Source organism: Erpetoichthys calabaricus, chromosome 3, assembly GCF_900747795.2.
Source record: "Erpetoichthys calabaricus chromosome 3, fErpCal1.3, whole genome shotgun sequence".
NCBI classification, from domain to species: domain Eukaryota; kingdom Metazoa; phylum Chordata; class Cladistia; order Polypteriformes; family Polypteridae; genus Erpetoichthys; species Erpetoichthys calabaricus.
In genome coordinates, this window is record NC_041396.2 from 161,687,386 (window position 1) to 161,715,040 (window position 27,655).

Here is a 27,655-nt window from a genome sequence, read left to right on the forward strand (position 1 = left end):
TTTCCGGACGGAGGACACAATCTTCCACCCGTTAGCTTCAAAGTGTGTTGGTCGTAGGTCCATCCTTATATACTGGTTGCTCCACGTGCAGGCTCTTTCTGGTCTCCAAACAAGGACAGGAAAGGACTCAAACCCCACTTTCAAAAATACAGGAATAGCACAATGCCTACATGCAGTTCTCATTCTCCCTACAAGGAAAGGATTTTTGTGCTGACAAAAGACAGAAATATACTAGTCTGTCTTTAGGTTGACTATTCAATTCTCCAGTTGTCTTTGGCTCTCTAGTCCTGTGCTTGGCTCGGCAATTCTAAATGCTGATGCTGAGCCCCTGCGTACCATACTTGGTCTGCCTGTATGAATGAGTCCATAACAGTGGGCACAGAGAACAGTGACATTAAACTTAATAAGAAAACATATTATAACAACAGTGTATTGTAATGATAACCTGGAAAAAATTTTAAATTAATGTTTTTGTGGACAACGAAGATTAAAACTGTTCAAGATATAATACAAGCCCATAGTGACCAATAATGTACCATGGCAAACGAAACAAAAAACATCCAAGGACTAAAATGAAAATGTCATGTTATTTGAGTTACATAATCCACATGCCATAACAAGTAAACACACACTTGTTGCTGAAATATTCTTAAATAGATACTTCTAGGAAAAAAATCCATGCACATCATAAACAGGAAACTCAATTCACAGGGAACTGAGATTTTGAATTGAAGATCAGCCTCTCTTCCTTATTCACTGGTCAAGACTCCTGTCATGCAACATAAGTACCGGTGAGAGCCCCCCAAATTCACCCCCACCCCATTCAGGGACAATTTTCATATACAGTAATTTGCCATTGTATAGCATTATTCAACACTGGCTTTTATTATAGCATAAATTTTATTATGTCTGTTCTTTATAAAAACTTGAGATTCAAATTTTTTCAGTTATCACTACAAAACGCATGGGTTAAGTAACATTTTTGGGGAGAATATTCATTTAATGATATTAATAGAAAAACACGCATTCCATACATTTCAGTTGTGTGCCACCTATTGTGGTCAGCCTAATAAAATGAGGTGTATAGTTAAGGCAAGAATTAGATGCTACATATTGGCTGGCTGAAAGCATATCTGCAGTTATTGTTGCTCAAATTGGGTCTGCCTGAGCCTTGTTTGGAGTGAAATAATATGGTTCACTATATATTGACGATAAAAGGTTGCATAATAGACTGCAAAAGTACATAAATCTATATAATGTGCTAGAATTACATAACTATAGTATCCCAGTACGTTTAAGGCATACCTGTAGTCTGATATTAATCCCCATGTTGTCTAAAAACTTGCATTGTGCTACTGGTCCTAAGGAAGCAACTTTTCCTTCAGTCATTCTTCTCAAATAACAAAAATCTACGTCTGCTGTCAGATCTGCAGTTCCAGGTGCCATAAGCACGTCATGGGGTTTGTGGCCACTGAAGCCCTAGGAGATAAGAGCAAAAAGAGCAAAGTTAGAAGAATCCGGAATGACATATTTTTCACTTGTATTAAAAGATTCTCCGGACATGTGGAAAGATGTACAGTAGTTAAGAGTTGAGGGATTATTAGAAGAGATATATGTATTTTATTTATTTCCCTTTTTAGGGCTCTCTGGACAGTAAAATTGCATTACACCATAGCAACAAAGTAATATAGTATACTCAGATGGAATGATCTCCTATATCTGACAACTCCTCAGTATTTCTGAAAGTAGGGTACTGTACTACAAATTAACTTCTTTTTAAATACTTCAAACTGCAACTCTTATTGATCACTAGTTTTACATGATTTGTAACTCTCATTTTTTTCTACTTAAATTATCAGAACCCCTCACCACCACCACCACCACCACTCCAAAAAAAAAAATACAGAAATCATTGTAATTGAATTGACAGACTCTGAAAGTGTCTTCTTTTTCTCCATCATGGCCATAGTCAGCAATCAGTGCAGCCCCTCCATCTTCAGAAATCCGGCTGGTCAGTCTCTGCACCAAAATCCCAGCCTCGGGGCATACTTCTATGTGCATTCTTCCTTCTTCAGTCTGAAAAGGTAAATGCAATGATTCAGTTTAATTCAACATTTGTTAAATATGAATGTGAACTTGACTGGGTAATGCAGTTTTCTATCTAAGCAATGAACTTGTGATTTGTGGTCCTCTCAATTCTACTTACTTTGTCAAAGTGCTGACACCATAAACCAGCAATGAGATCAACCTCATTGAATACTATTTCCTAATTTCAAGTTCCCATTTATAAATCTACACTTAGCTTTAGCTTCAGCTAATATGCTTGTTATTTATCTGTGCCTCTCAGCTGGATTTGAGAATTGAGGTTTCAGAATTTTTTATTTTTTTTTTAAGGTGAAAGACTAGCACTAATAAAAAAAAAAAGTACTTTTATTATCTTTTGTCTGTAAAATTGCATTGATTTTAGTTCTGCACTTCCACTCAGTTTTAGTACTGTTTCTTCTGTTAGTCCTCCTTTTTAGATTGTGTTTGTTAGGGCTCAACAGGATAAACAGTCTATTTGATTTTATTTTAATTTGATAGTGAAACCAGTGTTTCTTCATGCCGGTCCCAAGCCCGGATAAATGGGGAGGTTACGTCAGGAAGGGCATCCGGTGTAAAATTTTGCCAAATCAATATACGGACAACAATACAAATTTCCATACCGGATCGGTCGAGCCCCGGGTTAACAACGACCGCCACCAGTACTGTTAGCCAGCAGGGTGCTGGCGGAAATTGGGCTACTGTTGGCCGAAGAAGGAGAAGAAGAGGGGCGAGACGTGTCCGGAGGCAGGAGGTGAGGAGGAAAGTAAAGACAGTGGAACTGAGGGTAGGAACTTTGAATGTTGGCAGTAAGGGGAGAGAGTTAGCCGATATGATGAAGAGAAGGAAGGTTGATATACTGTGCGTGCAAGAGACTAAATGGAAGGGGAGTAAGGCCAGGTGAATTGGAGGTGGATTCAAATTGTTCTCCTCCCATCCACACCATGACAGAAATGGGGTAGGAGCTATTCTGAAGGAACAGTATGTTAAGAGTGTCTTGGAAGTGAAATGAGTGTCAGGCAGAATAATGATTATGAAGCTGGAAATTGGAGGTGTAATGATGAATGTTGTTAGTGCATATGCACTGCAAGTTGGATGTGCAATGGGTTGAGAAAGAAGATTTTTGGAGTGAGTTGAGTGAAGTGATGAAGTGTACCCAAGGGACAGAAGCTGGGAAAGATGTGCAGCAGGTTAGGGTGATAAAGGATAAAGATGGAAACGTACTCACAAGCGAGGAGAGTGTGTTGAGCAGATGGAAAGAGTACTTTGAGAGGCTGATGAATGAAGAGAACGAGAGAGAGAACAGGTTGGATGATGTGGAGATAGTGAATCAGGAAGTGCAACAGATTAGCAAGGAGGAAGTAAGGACAGCTATGAAGAGGATGAAAAATGGAAAGGCCGTTGGTCCAGATGACATACCTGTGGAAGCATGGAGGTGTTTAGAAGAGATGGCAGTGGAGTTTTTAACCAGATTGTTTAATGGAATCTTGGAAAGTGAGAGGATGCCTGAGAAGTGGAGAAGAAGTGTACTGGTGCCGATATTTAAGAATAAGGGGGATGTGCAGGACTACAGTAACTACAGTGGAATAAAATTGATGAGCCACAGCATGAAGTTATGGGAAAGAGAAGTGGAAGCTAGGTTAAGAAGTGAGGTGATGATTAGTGAGCAGCAGTATGGTTTCATGCCAAGAAAGAGCACCACAGATGCAATGTTTGCTCTGAGGATATTGATGGAGAAGTTTAGAGAAGGCCAGAAGGAGTTGCATTGCATCTTTGTGGACCTGGAGAAAGCATATGCCAGGGTGCCTCGAGAGGAGCTGTGGTATTGTTTGAGGAAGTCGGGAGTGGCAGAGAAGTACGAAAGAGTTGTACAGGATATGTACGAGGGATGTGTGACAGTGGTGAGGTCTGCGGTAGGAGTGATGGATGCATTTAAGTTGGAGGTGGGATTATATCAGGGATCAGCCCTGAGCCCTTTCTTATTTGCAATGGTGATGGACAGGTTGACAGACAAGATTAGACAGGAGTCCCCGTGGACTATGTTGTTTGCTGATGACATTGTAATCTGTAGCGATAGTAGGGAGCAGGTCAAGGAGACCCTGGAGAGGTGGAGATATGCTCTAGTGAGTAGAGGAATGGAGGTCAGTAGGAACAAGACAGAATACATGTGTGTAAATGAGAAGGAGGTCAGTGGAATGGTGAGGATGCAGGAAGTAGAGTTGGCGAAGGTGGATGAGGTGAAAAAGAGAGTGCAGGCAAGGTGGAATAGGTGGAGAAAAGTGTCAGGAGTAATTTGTGACTGACGGGTATCAGCAAGAGTGAAAGGGAAGGTCTACAGTATGGTAGTGAGACCAGCTATGTTATATGGGTTGGAGACGGTGGCACTGACCAGAAAGCAGGAGACAGAGCTGGAGGTAGCAGAGTTAAAAGATGCTAAGATTTGCACTGGGTGTGACGAAGATGGATAGGATTAGAAATGAGTACATTAGAGGGTCAGCTCAAGTTGGATGGTTGGGAGACAAAGTCAGAGAGGTGAGATTGCGTTGGTTTGGACATGTGCAGAGGAGAGATGCTGGGTATATTGGGAGAAGGATGCTAAGGATAGAGCTGCCAGGAAGACAAAAAAAGGAAGGCCTAAGCAAAGGTTTATGGATGTGGTGAGGGAGGACATGCAGGTGATGGGTGTAACAGAACAAGATGCAGAGGACAGAAAGATACGGAAGATGATGATCCGCTGTGGCAACCCCTAACGGGAGCAGTTGAAAGAAGAAGAAGTTAAATATGTTTTGCACTTGCCCTCAATAAAGCAATATGTTATACAAATATTGAGTCAGTAAAGCAATTGATAATAATAATAATAATAATAATTCATTCATTTATATAGCAATAAAATGTACATCATTAAAAAGTCTGCCAAAACTGACTGTGCTGTCACCATCATGTAAAGTCCAGGAACAGAACCCAGGCTTATATGCAATTGCTTGGTTCTCAAAGCTCATCTACGAGGCAGTCAGAATTTAGCCAGCCATCTTGAATGGTAAAGATTGTCTCAAGGATCAAGGTGCAATTATGTACCAAATTTTGTGTCTGCTGCTAAAGTATACTGAAAACAGAGGTAATGGAGGCAGGCAGGCAGCCTGAGCCAGACATGCATTATGGCACGACTGATGCATATTGACAGTTTTTGCAGTACACATCAGTTTACCTCCCTGTGTAATAACATACAATACTAAAAACAGAATACTCAGAGTTAATGATGTTCAGGGCTAGGCAGAGTTGGATCTATAAACTACCATTAAGATCAAAACACATGGAAGGTCAGTTTTGCCACTAAAATAAAAAAGAGAAAGCTAGCTGATCCCAACCATTACTTCAGAGAGGACTGAACAGTGCATACAGTAGAATCTTGACATAACCTACAAAATAAAACTATAAAGAACAATGCTGTACTGAGGATGCAAGGCATTATTATTTACAGGGAGAAATTCAGTTTAGCAATTTTTTTTTCTTGTTACAAGTGCATATCGACACACTGCTTCACTAAATCTGTTCTGATGTAAATGTATGTAAAACTTACTTTCACAGATTATTCAAGACAATAAAAATAACAATAAACACACGACATTAGTGATAAACAAAAAACATAACTACATGAAAAAAGTAAAGTTATACACAATAATGTTTTTTGATTTATTGCAGAGGATTTATTACTGATGTTCTAGGGGACTTTATGAACTTATAGCTCAATACAGCTGGCATAAAATCTCATAAACTCTGCACAAATACAAAAACTCTTATTATCTGTACTAATTGAACTTCAGAAATTGATCACTGCTTTTTTTAAATTTAAATCAAAGACACCATTCACTTCTGTGCACATATAGAGTTGTGTCTTCTAGGCCATATTTAGGACATCCCAGCCTAGGAAGAGCTGTCTGCTGGATGCTAAAATACTTTCTCTCAAACCAAATTATGTGCACTGAGTGATTTGAGTTAACACCAAAACATACTTTTCAAAATTTATTTTCTCAGCCTCCCACAAGTTTAATTTTCAGACATTTAGGGGGTTGGAATGGTTAATTAGGGGGTCCCAAACAGGGTTTCCAAGTTCCTAAAATATTTATAGCCGAAGGACAGCTTAAAAATCAGAAATTTGCCCCAAAAAATTATCCCAATAGCCGAGGTAGACTCACCAGAAAGTGGGTTGGGTTTTGTCAAAATGAGAGGATGGGATGCATAATATCAAAGCCCGATGTAGGGATGCCCTCAGATATTTTACAGTGATAGAATTGGTATATACTTCACACAACTTTGAGGAGTTTGGGCCGGAGATTTTACAATGGTAAAGAATATATACAAGTGCAAATAGCAGTGGAAAAAGTGCCAGATGGATGAGAAATATGGCAAAAATTAATTGGGGGGGATGAAAAATACCCAAAATACCAAGTTGTTTTTTAAAAAAAAAAAAAGTAGCCCAAAAAACACAACTCGCAAAAGCTAATTTTTTCCTACAGACAACAATCAAAAATAGCCTAACTGGCAACACTGCTACCAGACCTATTTTGCACCTTGCAATTATTCAATATGAGCAATGCTAGCTTTTTAAAAATGTTATAGTTATCAGCGTGCTAATTCTTAATACAGGGAAGAAAACCAATTCTGAATATTTTGTGCTTTTTGATGCAACATGAATTCCTAGCAACATTGTTTGAGTTTTATTAAAAATTATCACTTTGAAGACCTGCAGAGAAAGTGCTATACTTTTTACTTTAAGTGAGGATTCCCAATTTCTTACCCTTTTGAATATTTCTTTGGCTCACAAAAAAAAAATGTGTTATGTGGATATTTTTTTCTAGCCAGGAACAGAAGCCATTTTCAGTACCATACTCTTAAAGTTTGCAAGTGGTCAAAATTCAAGACCTGCTCCTTTGAGTATTCTTCTAGCAATTCACTTGGCAAAAATCACAAAATGGAACTAGAGAAAGTACCAGTATAAAGAAACTACTAGCTATTTTTTATATTTGCCTGTGTGTCAGGTTTTTTTTTTTTTTAAATAAAACATTAAGATGCATTTAAATATGCTAAACGTATTTCATAACTATTGGGCAAGGCATGAAAGAGCTAATGAACTAAATACACCAACCAGATGTCCCATTCTGTATTAGTTACAGAAAAAAATCTCTACCTAAAAGCTAAGTTGAAGCCCACAAACTAAAGGGTTATATGATATGGAATTTTACTTTATTAAATCCTGTTCTCATCCACTTTTTAAAGGTATCATCCTGCTCAAGCACATAACCAACAAATATTAAGTAATTTCCTGTCATTAGACATACTTAAACCAAGTGCAGCATAAATACAATAAAACATTTGGTAAAAGCTCTGTCACATGGCTGAAATCATAACAAATAAAATCTACACATTATTTGGTTGCTTTTAGTGTCACATTTTATGTTTGTCGTGGATGTTTAGTTTGACAACTGTGCTGTGCCTTAGAACGGAGGTGCCTGTCTTGATTCTTTGGTATGCTACACTTATTAAAACATATATCACAACAAGCAAAAAACATCTGGCTTCCCTTTTCATCAGAGACAATAGAAAATATCTACCATATGTCTGTTTCCATCTGTAATTTTAAAGAACTTTAAAAATCACCACTTTTAAGCGTTAACCTAGGTATAGTTAATAGGATCATGTCCACTGTCTCCGAGTCCTCATTTTCTCCTGAGTTCCTATAACAGCGAGTTGTAGCTTAATAACTGTAATTCTGGTTTATAAAATGGTAGGAAAAATGTAAACACATTATTTTACTTAAGCATTTTATTCCACATTCATCTGCTCCTGCCTGCAAAGAATTAAGCTGGGTGCCATGTGATCAATGTGGTGATGAACATCTCAAAGCACGTAACTTTATATTTCATACATATAGGAAAGCACTAGAAAGAAGAACTAGCTACAACACAGTAGCAATGACTGAAAAAAGTAGAAAAGCATTTGCCATTAGAGAGTTCATTAAGCAAGTAACTGCTGAGTGTACTGTATACGAGAATATGAAGTTAGCGTGCAGAAATAAACATGCCCATCACACAACTTACATAAAATATCAAAAGTAGAACATGGCAGACGTTGGAGACTGAAAGTGAGAGCTGCTGATGTTCCGTCACATTTTTCAGCTGAAAAATGTTTGGTTATTCAGCTTTTGTGAACATTTTATTGGAATAAAGCAGGGGTACTAGGAATGTATACCCTTACAGTTTGATAAACCTTGCTAATCTATGCTGACATGTTCATCAAAGAAGGATCTAGAAAATAGGACTAGGCAGAATATTAAAATAGGCAACACTAACTCCACTTTGCTCCCCCAGCTAGCCATAAAGCCATAAAGTTAATGAAGATATGTGGGTTCTTACAAAACAAATGTTCTATTGGAGTAACATGAATTGTTAAATTTGCCCAAATCCCTTACTATTAAATATGGAATAAACTAAAACTTTTATGTTGAGTTAATATTTGGTATGTTGTCAGATACTTAGTAAATCATTCACCAATTGAACATCTGCATGTGGCAAATTTAAAAAAAAAATGTAATTTTTTTTTGTGCTACATAGTTGCTTTGAAATGCACAAAAGGTGAGATATATGGTAAAAGATGTCTTCAAACCAAGTAAATGTAATCTGCCTTCTTTGCAGTACTGAAATAGTTTCACTGTGATCAAAACAAAACTGAGGAAAACAAGAAAAGATACAGTGAGTTACGTTTTCCACATAAATAGTCAAGCATCCTTGTTTTCAATTCCATCCCTAATTGCTGTCCACATGGAGTTTGCATATTCTACTTATGTCTGTATGGGTTCTATGTTCTTCCAAAATTCTAGTAGGCAGGTGATGCAGCAGTTACTGTATCAGTGGAGTCTGGCCCTTTATTGCAAGACAGCGGGAGAGGCCATTGAGGGACATCAGGAACTACCAAGTCTTCCTGAAAGCACAGTTATTGGCAGTATGACAGGAGGAAAAGATGGAATCAAGTTGGAGAGAACAAGCAAAAAGCTAATACAAAGTCATTTAAGGAGACAGTACAAATGCCTTGCCTCAGAAGAATGAGACTGTGCTTCTCATGTAATGGAATGGGCTGATGAAAATCTGCTTAGAATGCTCTGCTCCTTAAGGGCTTCTGAGGAGTTAAGATTACAGAGGCACTACAGGCTGTTAGGGCAAGTTCTAGCCTGGTGACTCTGCAGCCAATGAAGAACTGACCCTGACTTCTAAAGTGATTCCAGGAGGAGTTTTAAAGTTGCCTCAAGTCTGAGAGCTAATAAAGTCAAGAAGAATATAGAAGCAAAGGTTCACTGGTTAGGAGGTGGACTCAAAGGTTGAAAATGAAGGATAAGGTAGTACACTTTATTGGTGAGCCACTCCAGCTGGTAGAAGGGGTTTGAAAAAAGTAAGCCAAGTGAGGCAGCAGACCTTTCCTTTAATTGAATTTGGTTTTCCTCTTTAAGGTGTTTCCTTCTTATTCATTCCTCCTTTGTATATTTAATTGCCAAAAAAGCACAGTCTTCACATTTATAGCTCCCTTGACATCGTTCTTGGTGTGGAAATATGCCATAAGAGCACTTCAACCTGGTATAACAGACAATTGACAGTGATACGGTTGAGTTTATTCTTCATAATAAACTGGTCAGACAAAGTAAGAGTCACTCTGACATGGATAATACTTTTGGTGATCTTCTCCATGTCTGTGCAAAAGGATAAGATGCATCAGAGAGAACTGGCAAAAGTGGATGCTTTGAACCTGCTTTCAATTATAACTATGATGATGATGCTGTGAGTCCTATTTAAACAATTTAAAATCTAATATATTAAAGCAAATGGATTATTCATGACAAGTAAATCCTTTTTCCCCCAATATAAATATACATTTTTACTGAATAATTGCAATCCTAAAATACCCTTCCCCTGTCCATAACAATTAAACACCAAGGTTGTTAAGGTGAGTATCTGAGCTTTTTCAATAACAATGCACAAAATTATAGCTTTATAAATTACATTTCTATCCAAAATGTTGCCTAAATTTGTGAGATTTGCCTATTAAATGACATTCACATATGGTAAGGTCTGCATAATGAATCCAGCCTGCATGTTTTGCATTTCTGTAGAACTTAGTCATAATTTACAGAAATAAATTAAAATACAAAAAAGCTGTAAGCAGCTCTGAAAAATGGATCATGCAGCCAAATAAAACATGGATTACTGATTATGAATATGGTATAGCTTGCAAGATTACAAAAGGAAAGATGGAAAAATAACAGATTTTTACTGTTTTCAACCTTCTACGGTGCCACTACATTATATTGCCACATATAAGTATTTCTTCCATAAAACAGCTTTATGAAAGTGCCTAGTTATGAAATATATGCTTACATATAACATACCAAAATGCACTGCAATTTAAAAAAAAAACAAAAAAAAAACATATTGACATGGGGGCAGCACGGTGGCACAGTGCGTAGTGCTGCTGCCTCGCAGTTGGGAGACCTGGGGACCTGGGTTCGCTTCCCGGGTCCTCCCTGCGTGGAGTTTGCATGTTCTCCCCGTGTCTGCATGGGTTTCCTCTGGGCGATCCGGTTTCCTCCTACAGTCCAAAGATATGCAGGTTAGGTGGATTGGCGATTCTAAATTGGCCCTAGTGTGTGTTTGGTGTGTGGGTGTGTTTGTGTGTGTCCTGCAGTGGGTTGGCACCCTGCCCGGGATTGGTTCCTGCCTTGTGCCCTGTGTTGGCTGGGATTGGCTCCAGCAGACCCCCGTGACCCTGTGTTCTGATTCAGCGGGTTGGAAAATGGATGGATGGATATTGACATGGGTGGAAACTTGTTGAAGGCAGATTTTACACAAATGTTGAGGTTTTTCTTCTTGCAAAGAAACATAGCCACCTGGAATAAATTACTAAGCAGTGTTTTGTAGAGCAGGACTTTAGGGACATTTAAAACTTGGCATCTACTTTCTAGAATGTAGATGAACAGGATGGACAAGCCTGTTGGGCTAAACAGCCTGTTCTCGTCACAACTGCTCTGTTCAATTTTTTTTTTCTGTAACTTCCACTGTGATCACTGTTAATAAGAATTATTCCTTTTCTTGTAAACACTAGCAGAATGTAACACCTAAAACTGTAACAATATTTGAGCAAGTAAGAGGGAACCAACGTTGCTTATTTATGTGACTGGACTCTCCCACAGTACACTGAGATAGGCCACAGCTTACCATACGTTGAAGAAACTGATGTGGCTTTTGTTCTTAGTCAATACATTAAACATTTAATACCTAATTGCTTCAGTTTTTGAATCACAAAAAAACAACAATCTCCCTAGCTCAAGCCTAAACTCACAGACCAACTAGAGTGACAGTAAATATGTATCTTCCTAAAGTAGTAGTGTTCTGTTATAGCACCCCATCATAGCATGCACTTTAGCATATCTTAATATTTTCATTTGTTTACAGTCTAATAAATTTAAAAAGTGGCATCATTATGAGCATTGTACTGACATTTCAGTGGCCTTTTGGTATGCCAGAGAGGCAATAACATATTCTGGGGTGAACTTCCATCATGTATCACAGAAACACATTTCAACAATATCTTACAAGGATTTTGTTCACACTGCTGTTTTCCAGATAAACTAAACCTTACAACATCAATTCTTCTACTAACCAAAGACAATGTTATGTTGGTGTGATGCCCCTCAACCTCTTTGTCTTCTGCTGGTTAACCAACAAGAGATCCAATTTTGTAGGTTATCTTTGAGCCTACAGTTTCAGAATTAATCTTTGGTCTGGGACTGTATCAAATGCTTTTTGAAAGTCTAGGTAAGTTATGTCACATGGTTTGTTTTTGTCAACTATTCTATTAAAAAATTCTAAAAGATTGATTTGGCAAGACCTTCCTCTCATAAACCCATACTGGCTGCTATTTAGAATATCATTTTCATTTAGCTAATTTTTTAATTTATTTATTATTATAGGTTCCATAACTTTGCATGCCACAGAAGTAAAACTAATTAGTCTGTAATTACCTGGATCCACTTTGTATTCCTTTTTCAAGACTGGACTTATATTTGCAACTTTCCAGTCCTCGGGTATGTCTCCTTTCTAAAGTGACTGCTAATGGTTTACAGATGAAACCTTTCACTTCTTTCAATACAACTGGTAAGGCCCAGGGGTTTTGTTAGTCTTCAATACTGTAGCGGTCCGATGCTGCTAAGATTCACACCGTCAATATGACGGTGATTTATTTATATTTTGTCAGCCTTGGCCCGACCCGCAAACACTCAAAAACAGAGACAAAATAAAACACACTGGGAACTAACACCAATTAAGAATATAATGAAATTAAATAATATAAATGAAAACAATAATACCACCCCTGTACCCCTACGGCGATATTACATTAAACATATAAACACAAACAACTCCACACAGCAAAGTCCATGGAAACAACACCGGATGCAAAGAAAGATGACCATAGTGAATCCAGAGATCTGCACGCTGAAAGGGAATGAAAAAACAGTCCTACCGGTAGACAATGTAAGGGTGAAGACGGATGAATGGTTCAGGAGCGCTCCTTTTCTTGCGGGGAAGACAATGAATCCACTATTAGTCTTCAGCACACAGGCTGACAGAAGACGATCCAGACCCCAACAACGACACAATCCAGGACACAAAGACTAAATACGGCTTAATCAACAGGAGGCAGTCCATCAGGTAAACGGAACAGAAAATACAATAAAAAAACCCACCTTTTTTCCCTTGGACACCTGACCTCCTTTTAAACCCCTCTGACCACCTTTGACCCCAACAGCCCCTGCAGGGACTGCTGGGAGATGCAGTTTTAACTAATAGTAGCACTGCTACAATACATTGAGGGCTTGAAGTACATCTGACTCTTCTATTTTAAAATCTATGAACTCAGAGTTTATTTTTACTTCTGCATGAGGCATTCCACTTGTTTCAATACTTGGGTGAAATATTTGTTCAGTTTATTTGCTATTTCCTTCTCATTTTCAATGATTTCATCATTCGTGTCCCTAAAGTTAGTTAAATTCTCTTTTATCATTTTTTACTGCTGTAGTACTGAACAAAAACTGCTTGTTGTTCATTATTGTTACTATGTCTTTATTGTTTGAAAAGATGAGATATAGACAGGTGTCACCACGTGTAGGGCTTAAGACAAACTCTGAAAAAACAGTCATTTGCTATCTGCACCATTTCAGTTTCCTCTTTCTTATATAGGGGCTTTCCAATCAGTGTTTGGAAAGTTAAAATCACCCATGACTACTATAACCGCTTTGTTTCACATATATCTTATTTCATTAAATAATATGTTATTATCTAAAATATCAGAATTAGGCAGCCTGTAACAAACTCCAATAATCACATATCTGCCTTTCTTCCTTACTAGCTTAACCCACAGTGATTTTTACATATTTCCTTCTTCCAACTTGAAGATGTGGGCCTGAATGTTATTTTTCACATATAGCATAACACCCTCTTCCTTTAACTTCCCAGTCTATCTCTCTTGAAGCATGTGTAGCCACTAATTATATTCCTCCCCATCACTTAGCCATGACTGTCTAATTTCTACAATATCATAGTCCCAAGTCAATACTGTTGCTTCTAGTTAATCAATTTTATTTCTAATGCTTCATGCATTAAGAGTAAACATTTTAAATGAGAAAAGATTACTTTGTTTACTTTCTTAAAGTATGCACAAACATAAACATGTACTTCTATTTCTAAAGTTGCTCTATAACTGGATAAAACTGGCATTAATAATATTTTTTTTCTTCAAATTTTGTCATAAAACAGAAGGGACACTTTTCTATTTCAAGTTAAACAGAACTGAATAAGCAGCTTAGAAAAAAAGGATGGATGAATATATGGGCTATTTCAATAAAACACACAATGCTCATAATCTAATACTGAATTTCAAGCCTGTATATATAAACACTATATCCATATTGTCTAAATATATATATATATATCCTCTTTAATAAAATCCCTGTGTGCGTCCAGGTGTCCGTGTGAGTGTGTCTTCTGGTGAAGTGCGCATGCGCGGAGCACAGTGCGATGCGCAATATTACTGTCAGAGAAAATTACAAGTGTTTTACGGAAATATAAACCAGTATTACTGCGAGAGGAAATTAAAGGTACACAATACAGTGACGCATATTACAGCCACATACAAGCCAGTATTACTGTCAGAGAAAATTAAAGGCATATTACCAACACGCACGCCTGTATTACCGCCAGAGAAAATTAAAGGTATATTACGGACGTACAAGACAGCGGACATATAAGACAGTATTACTGTCACAGAAAATTAAAGACACACAATACACGGCGGCAGCCCACAAAGAACGGTCAGCTCAGCAAGTAAACATCAACAAAAGAAAGGCTGAAAGACAAAGAAAAATACGACCAACAAACAGAATGAGGTCAAGGTCCCTTGCCATTTAATATAGACTGTTCCTACTAATGTTTATGCACTATTGTTCTAGCGCCCGTTATTGTAACGGGCTTAATGACTAGTATATATATATATTTTTTTTATCGTCATTTTCGACTCTGATAAACTTTGCCTTAGCAGTCGTGTACATTAGAACTATTCCAGCTCCATCACTAAAAAACCTGCATATATTCACTTTTAAAAGGCAATTGATGTCTGTATCCTTTCGTTTATTTCCAGATGTTTTCTTTTTAATGCTAGTTATAGAGCTTTGTTTTGGCTCAATTTTAGAATTTATTCTTCATGCAGAGACTATGGCAGTTCCAGATGCACAAAATGGCACGCTGTTAATTTTAATTCTGTTGGCTTTTACTTTCTCATTATATTTATTTTTTAAAGTTCATTTCAATCAATAGAAAAAAGAAGGACATTGAAACACATTGAGAATACATATGCTTATTGCTTAGGTTTTCTCTACATCATTATTTGTAATTTGTTGGAGCATTAATTGGGAAGGTCGACTGTTAAGGCTTTGTTTGTGATTAGTCAACAAAATTACACATAACCTTTAATGTTATTTTTTTTTAATTCAGAAAAGAAAAAATAAGTAGAAAAGGAAGAAAGATGAAACTATTGACCGGCTTAGTAAGTGACTCACTGGTTAAAACAAAAACCAGAAGCTTCAGGGGCCAACATGAATGAACTTGAGAAGTTCTAGACTAAATTACTGGTGGCAGTCCCAGCCGGGACGCCTGGAAGGACCAGGAGGCAGACTATGCATCACTCAGGTCACAAAGGGGCAACCGCCCTGGTTAGTGTAGGGACCACGGGAACGGAGCATGGAGGTTCAACCCCATTGGGGCCTGTGGTGACCGCCAGGGGGCGCCCTGAGATTCATAGAGCACAGGATATCTGCACTTCCGCCACACCTGGGAGTGCTGGCAGAGGAACTTCCAGGGACGTCCGGAGTGCTTCGGGGTGCTCATGCGGCACTTCCGCCACACCAGGAAGTGCCGCCGGAAGGACATCAGGGAGCACCTGGAGCACATCCGGGTGAATATAAAAGAGGCCACCTTCAAACAATCAGGGAGCTGGAGTCGGGTGGAAGAAGGCAACGCTTGGGAGTGAGGAGAAAAGGAGGACCATTGAGAGGCCACGAATTGAAGGGTGTTTGGTGCTGGAGCACTGTGTGTGTGTGGGACTTGGACTTTGGGATCTTGTTTAATAAAACGTGTGTGTTTTTTAGAACTGCCGGTGTCCGTCTGTTTATGTCCGGGCTGTCTTCTCACAATCTGTATTATAATGATTAGAGCTAAATAAATCCACATGACGGGAAACCAAACTGAAAGTATGTGGCATCCTGGACATTCCTATTCAAGACATCCAATATCTGGACAAATATTGTTGTTTTTAATTTATGTTAATTAGGTTCTACTTCATTTTGATGTATTTGAACAAATCTGTATCTGTATCCTAATAGTTCTGTATTTACTGAGTCTTGCATTTTGCTTTGAGAGTTGACATGGCACTCTGTGCATGCTCTTGGGGAGAAGCACTGTGCAACAACAAAGTAGTCTGTACTATTGTGTTGTATTTCTCAGATGGCAATGAAAGATGGGCCATCTAGCACTGTAAAAAGGACTACTTATGTTCTATTTTGTTTTATCCCATTTTCTGATACCCAATGCATGCCCAACCTACCTCAAATGGGGTCTTCTTTGCCATTTTTTTCCCCGATAAGGATTTTTTTTTTGTAATTTTTTTTGTTTTCTTAAGGAGTTAAGGCTGGGAGGTTGTCAAAAAAAAAGGGCTCGTTAAAGCTCATTGAGGCATTCTTTGTGTGATTTTGAGCTATACACGAAATAAATTGTTATTCAAGAAAATGATTTAGGTGTGTGTCCCGCTGTTTGTGCAGACAGCAAAAGCCAAATGTCTTTACAGTGATTGATAAGACTTTTCACTAGTCAGCACCCTTTTTCTCTTTGGTACCCACCCTTTCCAAACACAAATTGTTTCTTAAGGCTAGTACATGGTTTAATTTATTTTTAATGTTTGCAAAGCTGGGAAGAGTACTTGGGGTAAGCCATATAGTGAAGCCATTAGCAAATTTGAGTAAAATCAGCTGGATATAAGTAATTGTATAGTAAGTGGCATCATTCCATCTCTAGTTAAAAACTTACAAGTTGTTAATTTTATATACTGTAATTAAAAATGTCTGATTAAAGAGGACCAATTAGATTTGATGAATTCAAGAAAAAATACAATTTAAAAATAGTAACAGTAAGACAAAATGATAAATTCATTACTGTCATTTAATCAAAGATGTAAAGATTTCAAAAGTTATGTTTACATTTTAAAGTTAACAAAAATTATTTCTGGGGAGGTAAGTATAAGTACATTTAAAATGAAGAAAAAAAACTGAGCAACTGATATACTGTACTTAAAAACTGAGCTAAAATCATGGTAATAATTTTTTTTCAGTTATATGTATGAGTCACTCACTTTTTAGGTTTCTGCATTGTAAAGGAAATATAGTTTCTTAAAATATATTTAATAGACTTTTAATAAAATAGGAGAATTGTTTTTATCTTGAATGCAAGATAGAAATATGCATTTTTAAACTTCCATTCTGTTATCTTTATACTTTATGTATCCTTCAGAGATTTATAACCATTTTAATATGTTACACATGAGGTCATTTTTGGCTGTCTACATGATAGTATTTATTCAATAAGGTCACAGTCTTATGTGCAAGAGAAGTGGAGAAGATTTTACATGCTGGAATAAAAGCTAGATTTACCTCTCTAACAAACAACATCTTTAAAAAAAAATTAATTGAAAAAAAAAAGAAATACAGTTTTTACCTTTAGAAAAACTGATGAAGCCAGAGTTGCAGATGGAGCTAAAACAAAGCGGAGTTTATCCTCCTGCTTAGCATCAATGTCAACAAGCACTTCTCGCCAGCCTTTATCTGTTTTCTATCAACAAATGAGAAATCACGTATTAGCAATTAGTAAATCTAAATCTACAGACGCAAAAGAAAGCTAAAATTACCACCATAAAAAGATACTGCAATGAATAATACATCAGAAATCCTGTATTTATTCACTCCGTGTTTCAATGTTTTTACTGGCTACAGGTCCTATAGACTTTATTCAACATATGAGTAGGTTTAGAGTAGGTATAAGTGTAAGCCTTTACTAATAAAAGCTTTGAAATAGTAACCTGTTAAGGAAACAAAGGTACCCTCTTATGCTGCCAAAAATTCTGAAACTTTAGAGCGTATTAGTACTATGACTATGAACAAAGAGAACAAAAGAATATTTTTATGGTCAGCAGTAAGGCATTCATTACTGTAATGCATTAAGTTCAAACACAAATAATAAATATTTCCACAATACTGGTATGGGTGTAAATCACATACAATATATCATACTGTAATATACTATTGTTTTGAAAGAGAAGCCATCCATCTGTCTTGTACTGTATGTCTGCTTATGCAAGGCATGAATGTTCAAGTCAAATCCTATCCTCACTTCATCAGACACAAAGCAAGAATCCATTCTGCATGAGTGGGAAATCGATGTAATGGTCAACAGACAGAGGAAAAAAAGAGAGGTATCTTTTGTTCCATAATACACTTACACTTATGTTCTGTCCACCTGTACTTCTTATTTAAGTTAAGCCTTACAGTTCAATGCATAACTCTGCTCCTCATTATTTCTAGTTTCTAATCTTTCTTTATGTTCTTCCATAAATATCCAATCATTCTCTTTACTGTGACTCACTTGCTTCTAGGCTATGGAATGGCCTTCTTCTTAAACTCGGAGCTCTATGACTACTGGCTTTTACGTGCTTGTTTAAAATCCACCACTTCATACATTACCTTGAAACTGCTTACAGTTAGGGACATAAATATTTGCACAGAGACAACTTTTTTCTAATTTTTGTTCTGTACATTACCACAATGAATTTTAAATGAAACAACTAAGATGCAGTTGAAGTGCAGACTTTCAGCTTTAATTCAGTGGGGTGAACAAAACGATTGCATAAAAACGTGAGGCAACTAAAGCATTTTTTTTTTAACACAATCCCTTCACTTCAGGGGCTCAAAAGTAATTGGACAAATTAAATAACTGGAAATAAAATGTTCATGAAACGCCGCCCAATCAATTTGACTGCATTTAGCTGGATTTGAGCAGACAATATGTCTCTGAACACCTCAGAATTTATTCGGCTGCTTCTGTCCTGTGTCACATCATCAATAAACACTAGTGTCCCAGTGCCACTGGCAGCCATGCACATCCAAGCCATCACACTGCCTCCACTGTGTTTTACAGATGATGTGGTATGCTTTGGATAATGAGCTGTTCCACGCCTTGTCCATACTTTTTTCTTGCCATCATTCTGGTAGAGGTTGATCTTGGTTTCATCTGTCCAAAGAATAATTTTTCCAGAACTGTGCTGGCTTTTTTAGATGTTCTTTAGCAAACTCCAATCTAGCCTTTCTACTCTTGAGGCTTATGAGTGTCTTTCACCTTGCAGTGCACCCTCTGTATTTACTTTCATGCAGTCTTCTATTTATGGTAGACTTGGATATCGATACGCCTACCCCCTGGAGAGTGTTGTTCACTTGGTTGGCTGTTGTGAAGGGGTTTCTCTTCACCATGGAAATGATTCTGCGATCATCCACCACTGTTGTCTTCCGTGGACGTCCAGGTCTTTTTGCATTGCCGAGTTCACCAGTGCTTGCTTTCTTTCTCAGTATGTACCAAACTGTAGATTTTGCCACTCGTAATATTGTAGCAATTTCTCTGAAGGGTTTTTTCTGTTTTCGCAGCTTAAGGATGGCTTCTTTCACCTGCATGGAGAGCTCCTTTGACCGCATATTGTCTGTTCACAGCAAAATCTTCCACATGCAAGCACCACACCTCAAATCAACTCCAGGCCTTTTATCTGCTTAACTGATAATGACATAATGACGGACTTGCCCACACCTGCCCATGAAATAGCCTTTGAGTCAATTGTCCAATTACTTTTGAGCCCCTGAAATGAAGGGATTGTGTTAAAAAAATTCTTTAGTTGCCTCACATTTTTATGCAATCGTTTTGTTTACCCCACTGAATTAAAGCTGAAAGTTTGCACTTCAACTGCATCTGAGTTGTTTCATTTAAAATTCATTGTGGTAATGTACAGAACAAAAATTAGAAAAAAGTTGTCTCTGTCCAAATATTTATGGACCTAACTGTAAGCTTTGTAGCATTACAGCTATTTTAACCTTATTCATGTACTGTCCAGTTGATTATAGGTTCCTTTTCAGCTGTCACATACCTTTGTTACCTGTCAACCTACATTTTTTGTACTTTATGAAATATTTATTAATCTTTCAGGGAAATTTATTTAAAAAGCATAATCCAGTGCCCAGTGTTTAACCTTTGTGCCCTGTTGATGTCTATATGACATCTGTGCGTTCTGTACAGATTTTTCCTCCAGGTATTCAAGTTTTCCTACCACATTTGAAAGACCTGCATGCTAGGTTAGTTGTAGATTCTAAAGTATACTCCGCGCCAGTTTGCATGTGTGCATGAGTAGGCCTTGTGATGGACTGGCTCCACATGTAGGGTTAGTTCCTGGTTTGCATTCAGTGTTATAGGAATATGTTCTCTCTCTGTGTGCCCCTATAATGGAAGAAGCGGTTTCAGAAAATGAATGGAGACCCACATCATAACTACAATCAACTGCAGTGCTGTACTATGAAATTAAAAAATATACTTACCTGGAATTTATGAATAGGTAGGGCATCAAAAAATTCATGTGCAAGGAAAATACTGAATTCTAAAGAAAAAACAAAACATGCAGGTTGCGTTTAAAACAACATGTAACAATAAATTATGTGGTTACTTTGACTTATTTTCAGCTGTTTACAATTCAGTGGTTTACTGAGGTGGACTTAGTGCACAAATAAGCAGCATTATTAGTCCAATAAAAACATACCATTCCATATTCTTAAACCAAGGGATAATGTTTCAACCCTCAACATACTATATACATTTTCCAGCAAACTGGAAATCTTTAAATTGTAATTATTAGAACAGTTTCTTTAGAGAAGGTCAATATGTATAAGTAAAGCTCTATTTATAGAATTTAATTCTAAAAAATGGCTATTGTTGTATAATTCACAATTTATTGCTCTAGATGTTCTCAGCAGACTTATAAACAATATCTATATGAATGCAGTTATTTCTTGAAAAAGAAAATATAAACTCTTACACAATAAACAGTAATGTTTTTAATTTAACTCACTGGGAAAATCGTATTATCACCCTTACAATACTAAATAAGGCATTTTAACATTAATAAATGCTGGAAAACTTCACATTACAAATAAAACAAATATACTGTACTATACACGAGCAACATACTTAGTGGTCACATTAATTATTCATTACTCATTTCATGGACAGAATGGTGAAACAAGTGTGGTACAGGAATTTCAATTTTACTGTGTTCTGAAAATGCTGAATAATAATGGTGGTAAATATCTTCATCGAATGACCTATTCCATTTCATCCCACAAATGCTTATCTGCCTTGAAAAAGCCACTGCCTGCTGTTTTCTTGAAACCATTCCAGGACATTGCCAGTCCTTTAGCACTGAGTATTGTTTCACCTGAAAAAGCACTTGCATATTAAACCTGGTAATTTGTTTTACATTTTTTTGTCCTTTGCATGTGTTTTTTTAGATCGAAACAGCCTCATCACCTTTATGTTCACCAACAGGCTGACAGGAGTGAACTTGGTTGGGCTTTTCTGCTGTTTTACCCTGTCTTTGACCAGGTATAATGAATTGTTTTATCTGATTGGTCTCTTTCAAATCCAGTCTCATACTCATCAACTGGATGACTGACTGTCATTTGTTGGTTCTACTACATATAAGGTATGTTAGCCTTTGTTAGTGCCTTTCACGCGTGATACATTTTCAACCACCGGATTTTAATTGGGAGGCATGTGGGTATGGAGAGGTAGCACATTCTTAACACAGCCTTGAAATTGTAATGTCTGTATTTGTGAAAAATGTGGGTGTACCTAAAAAAAAAAAAGGGTCATTCAATGTATATAAATTAGAAATGAATAAATTCAAATAAATCTCAATATACTGTACCTCTAGGCACATCTTCCAAACTTCTGTGCCAGTACACTGGGAGTCCCAAAGAAGTGATTCCTTGGCGATACATAGCATCATTTTCACCAACTATCAAATTTTCTTTTCCGGTCAACTTTTCAGCCTGCAGATTTGAAAGTACTGGACTCACCTCGATCAAATGTACCGAGACCAGTGTCTTTCCCAGTATGGATGTAAGTTGACCAAACACCTTAGAAGAATAAATTTTATTAAACAAATTATGAATGATTAAAACTGGACATTTGTTAAACATATGATTTAAAGGTTGTTCTAACAATTCATTTTGTGCCACCCAAGATTCCTTCCAGTTGTATATTTTACTTAAATGATTAATTCAGTACTAGTAAATAATGATTCAGTCTGAACTTGTGAAATCATACTGTTAACAATACTGTTAATAAGTGAATACAAGGGTAGTGTGGCACCCGGACGGGGCTCATGCCCGGCCGGGACGCCCAGGAAGACAGGAGGAGGGCTCATTCCTCCTCCAGACCGTGAGGGGGCGTCCACCCTGGTTGTATTGGGGACCATGGGTACAGGGCTTGGAAGCCCAACCCTGTAGGGGCCCGTGGTCCCCCTTGCCTGAAGGACCCTGGACCCCAGTGCTTCCGCCACACCAGGAAGTGCTGGGGGGAAGAAGAGAGGGAACACCCGGAGTGCTTCTGGGAGGACAGCCGGCACTTCCGCCACACTGGGGTGTGTCCGCGGGACTGCCGGTGCACACCTGGAACACAGCCGGGCATGATTAAAAGGGGCCGCCTCCCTTCATTCGAGGCTGGAGTCGGGTGGAAGCAGGACAAGGTGCAAGAAAGAGAGAAGGAGGTGGTCCGAAGAGGCAGAGTGGTTGGCCTGGACTTTGGGGAAGACTGGGGTTTGTGGCACAATACTTGTAAATATTACTTGTATAAATAAACGTGTGGTGGTGAAATTAATATGTCTGCCTGCCTGTGTCCGGGTCAAGTTCCACACTAGATTAAAAAATGCTTTTTTTTCTTTAAAAGGGTTACAGCAGAAGACAAAGATAGTCAATCAACTGCCTTACTAACACCAAAGTGGAACCCAAATATATTTAATTATACATGCTATGGAGAAAACCTCCAAAACACAGTGAGCACCCATAATTATCTCAGAACTAGCTGTGTTAACCAGCTTTGCATGGGAAATTCCATAAGGCAGTGAGCCTCAGTTATAGTGCCATCAGTTAATACTATGTAACTAAGTACTTTTCTGTATACAAAATTTGTAGTTTTTTTACCAAAAGCTAATATTATTGGCAGGCAGTGTGGTGTCATGGTTAAGGTTTTGGGCTTGGGACTTCAAACCTTGAGGTTGTGGGGTCAGATCCTGCTACTGATACTGTATGGAGTAGTAAAGGAGTAGCTTATGCACAACCTGTTAACTTTAAACTTATGCCACCTGTGCCCTTAGTCTTGAGTCTGAGGGTGTCCTTTCCGCTTCTACTTTTCTCTTCCCGCTTTACTACTTCTGGAGAAGCAACACCTACACTCACAGCCATAGCATCTCACAGTGGCACTCAATCTTTATAGCACTTGCTAACCATTGAGCTTTGTTGAACTGTACATGGTAAATGAAATTACTTCTGTTTTTTTCCTGTCTAGAACAGAACCTCGTCTTCAGTTGTACATCCACCATATTAGTTAATGCAATTGTCAATCGCTTCTGCTACGTCCTTTTTTTGTATAAAGCCCACTTTCAGCACTGCACAGAGCATACTGCTTAAATTAACATAATATTAATAAAAAAAATAAAAAAAATCACCAAATTTCAGTCACATCAGTGAAAGTATTTTTGAGATTTTGGAGTAAAACAAATATTATAACATGGTAATCTGTATAGATGAACTGTATACATAAACACATACCTGCAAAAATATATTATAAAATATTTGTATATGTGTGTATTATGTAGGTGTAGGGGTTGCATGCTATGTATATTGTTTTATGAGTGTCTTTTATTGGCATTGTATTACTGTCAATTATTCTTGAAAGGCAAACACTTTTATTAAAGAACTCAGACATGAAGCAAAAATGTACTTTAAATCCTCTGACTTCCACAAACCGTTACGCCTGGCTGCATTTGGACCCTTGTAAAAATAAATTAACCAAGCTTACAACAGGCAACCAAAGCTCGATATTAACAGAAACAATGTTGTCACAGTTTAACATACTACTCTAAGTTCTGCATGTGGACAGGTACAATCCAGTTAACACTGTGCCTTTCTAGCTTAGATGAGAATAGATAAGCATCGTTTTGCTTGGTATAATAAATCAGATATATGAGCAATTAAATATATTAACATCACAAGGAAACATAAATATTAATAATCTGAATGAGGCCAGAGGCTTATTAACCACATGTGGTATTCACAATATACTATATTTCAGTTCATTACAGTGGCATTCATGTTAAACAGTCAGTGAAAGCAGCAGTCAGTGCCCTTAATATAAAGGATAATTAGAAGCAGCACTGCATCTGAAAAACAACTATTAAAAGTAAAAACTTACACGCAGCACATCACTGGCAAGAGATCCACTCCCAGGACCAAACTCCACTATCTGAAATACTTCTGGTTTTCCAGCTGCCATCCACTCGCTTACACACCAAATTCCGAGCATCTACGACAGAGTTATATGCTTATTAGTCATTTCCAACTAGCTTGATTAAACATATCATTAACTAATGAATGGCAATAAGTTATTCTGCACCATGACGAATTTAGGTGAAATTATGCTAACATATTTTCAATTACTATTACATGGTGTAGTGAATGTACTCCAATAACTCATGGAAACATTCTCAAAGTTGTTTAATCCAATTCAACAGCAATAAGCACAAGACAGGAATCAGCCTTGAACTTGGTGCCAGTCTATCACAGGGCCCACTCATGCTCACAACCATACAGGACCTCTTTGCAATCATCAATTATTCTAACCTGAAAATTTTTGGGGAAGTGGAAGGAAATCCTCTCAAACAAATGAAGACACAGATTTAAACCCAGAAAGTTGGATTGGTGTGGCAGCAGTGCTACCATTACATCACCAAGCTGCTCAATAATGTATACAGTGATCCCTCGCTATATCGCGCTTCGCCTTTCGCGGCTTCACTCTATCGCGGATTTTATATGTAAGCATATTTAAATATATATCGCGGATTTTTTGCTGGTTCGCGGATTTCTGCGGACAATGGGTCTTTTAATTTCTGGTACATGCTTCCTCAGTTCGTTTGCCCAGTTGATTTCATACAAGGGACGCTATTGGCAGATGGCTGAGAAGCAACCCAGCTTACTTTTCTCTCTCTCTCTCTCTCTCTCTCGCGCTGACTTTTTCTGATCCTGACGTAGGGGGATTGAGCAGGGGGGCTGTTCGCACACCTAGACGATACGGACGCTCGTCTAAAAATGCTGAAAGATTATCTTCACGTTGGCTACCTTCTGTGCAGCTGCTTCGTGAAGTGACATGCTGCACGGTGCTTCGCATACTTAAAAGCACGAAGGGCACGTATTGATCTTTTTATCTGTCTCTCTCTCTCTCTGCTCCTGACGGAGGGGGTGTGAGCTGCCACCTTCAACAGCTTTGTGCCGCGGTGCTTCACATACTTAAAAAGCCATATAGCCCTATTGATTTGTTTGCTCCTTTGAAGAGGAAGATATGTTTGCATTCTTTTAATTGTGAGACAGAACTGTCATCTCTGTCTTGTCATGGAGCACAGTTTAAACTTTTGAAAAAGAGACAAATGTTTGTTTGCAGTGTTTGAATAACGTTCCTGTCTCTCTACAACCTCCTGTGTTTCTGCGCAAATCTGTGACCCAAGCATGACAATATAAAAATAACCATATAAACATATGGTTTCTACTTCGCGGATTTTCTTATTTCGCGGGTGGCTCTGGAACGCAACCCCCGCGATGGAGGAGGGATTACTGTACTTTATAATTTCAAGTAAAGAAAAAAAATAACTACACAGATTTTTTTCACTCACTACACATGCATTATAACAACAATGTATATAATCTTAGCTTCACTGTTTTATTGTGCAAGGAAGTTAAGACAACAATACAGAGGAAACTGAAAGCTGTTCACAAAAAAATATTGTTTGTATATAATCATGTGAGATATAGCTGGCCATTAATCCCGGCCAATACCCCCAGGCCGCCAGATGGAGCCCTCCTTGCAGCATGGAGGTGCCCCGAATGTCAGCAGGGAATCATGGACCTTGGAGTTTTTCTTCACAGCCCTGCTGGATACCGTGGGGACCTCCACGGGATGCTGCATGGAGGCCCACAGATTTATACTTTCTGTATAGCCCGGAAGTATTTCCAAGTCACGGGAATGGAAGAAATGATATACTTCCGGGGTGAAGGAAAAGAGAAGTTTTTATCTGACCCGGAAGTGCTGGATAATCACATGGACTGAGGTCTCAGAAGCACTTCCGGGTCATGGACTATAAAGGAGTGTGGGAAATCCCAGACAGATGAGCTGAGTTGGGATGCAGGGTGACTAAGTGTCTGGGAGTGAAGGATTGTTTATTGTGTATTGTTTATTATTGAGAACTAGCCAACCCGCGGCGTATGCCGCATAATCACGCCGCTCTTTTAATGAGTTTTAAGCACAGGGAAAAAAATGAACATTTGAAAAAATCCGTAATTTAATAAACCACCAAGAAAAGTAACATTGCAACAATGCACGCTACGAACCAACATACAATTGTCTGTGACTGAAAACTGGAGGACCGCCGTCGCGCCTCCACCTCCTAGAGCGAGGGATGGGGCTGGATGGCGCTCGGGTGCGGAGGGCGGAAGGATGCCCATTCCGCCCCCTCCATCCCGCCCCCCCCCTGCCATTCATTGTTCTTTGCGGTTCTGGCTGCTATTCTATATATAATCCACCAAGTCACCTGACCATGGTAGTAGCGAGGGGGGGAGTGTACAAAGGGCAGGGACGTATTCAGTGCAAGCGTATGACCCGCACTTACTGGCAATTCCTCATTTGTGGGGAACAATTGCAAGCCCCGGTCTCCATCACGAATGGGGTTCAATGGCTTACCCACACCTGTCGGCGCCGGGTAGACACACGTTGATCCATTCAGTGTAGCGCGTGTGCAGTACCCGACATCCAAGGGCATCACAGACCTGTTAATGCCCAATCTCACGTGGTTGGAAGCCACTTGTCCCTCTAAGAAGTTGGATGCCAACCGCTTGGGGGTCGCGTAACTATTTAGCAGTAGGGAGTCTCATTCATTTTCGGAATTAACCAGACAAATCGCTCCACCAACTAAGAACGGCCATGCACCACCACCCACAGAATCGAGAAAGAGCTGTCAATCTGTCAATCCTCTCCGTGTCCGGGCCGGGTGAGGTTTCCCGTGTTGAGTCAAATTAAGCGAAATTTGTGTGTGGCGAGTTGTTGCATCCGGGCACATGACCAGGCACTGTGAATGTCTTGAAAATGTGGGTGGATGCGTGCCAGGGAATAATGAGTATCTATATATCTTCTTAAATATAGAAAGCGTCTGATGTGGTGTTTGGTGAATTGTTGCAGTTTGTGAGTTAGCAGTTGTGATGGTTTTACACTCCAGGACATTGCGGTGAACGCTGGTAACAGTCAGTTAGGCGTTCTCGTCCCATGCTCTTAGAGTTGGTGGCCGTGTCTCTGTATCTGTTCGAGTTGTTGGGCGGTGCTCTGTCGTTCATATCCCATGGTCAGACGACTTGGTGGATTATATATAGAAATGCAGCCGAAACTAAAAAGTATAATGAAAAGTCAATGTGGCTCAGTGGTGCAAGTGTACTGTAGCAGAGATGAAAGCGAGTTGGTGAGTTGTTGCGTCCGGGCCCATGAGCAGGCACTGTGAATGCCGTGAGAGTGTGGGTGGACGCGTG

At 38.5% G+C, this 27,655-nt stretch overlaps 1 protein-coding gene across 2 annotated transcripts in view; it reads right to left on the reverse strand.

Annotated features, from left to right (window-relative positions):
* The window catches only part of ndufaf7 (NADH:ubiquinone oxidoreductase complex assembly factor 7), a 50,164-nt gene that overhangs the window by 3,833 nt on the left and 18,676 nt on the right, over positions 1-27,655 (reverse strand). For both annotated transcript variants that reach the window (XM_028797460.2, XM_051924387.1), the window contains 6 exons: positions 24,285-24,395; positions 21,739-21,949; positions 20,354-20,412; positions 17,442-17,555; positions 1,933-2,076; positions 1,306-1,479 (listed from right to left, as the gene is read on the reverse strand). In XM_028797460.2, the coding sequence (XP_028653293.1) occupies positions 1,306-1,479; positions 1,933-2,076; positions 17,442-17,555; positions 20,354-20,412; positions 21,739-21,949; positions 24,285-24,395 (813 nt within the window). The remainder of the gene's footprint in view (positions 1-1,305; positions 1,480-1,932; positions 2,077-17,441; positions 17,556-20,353; positions 20,413-21,738; positions 21,950-24,284; positions 24,396-27,655) is intronic.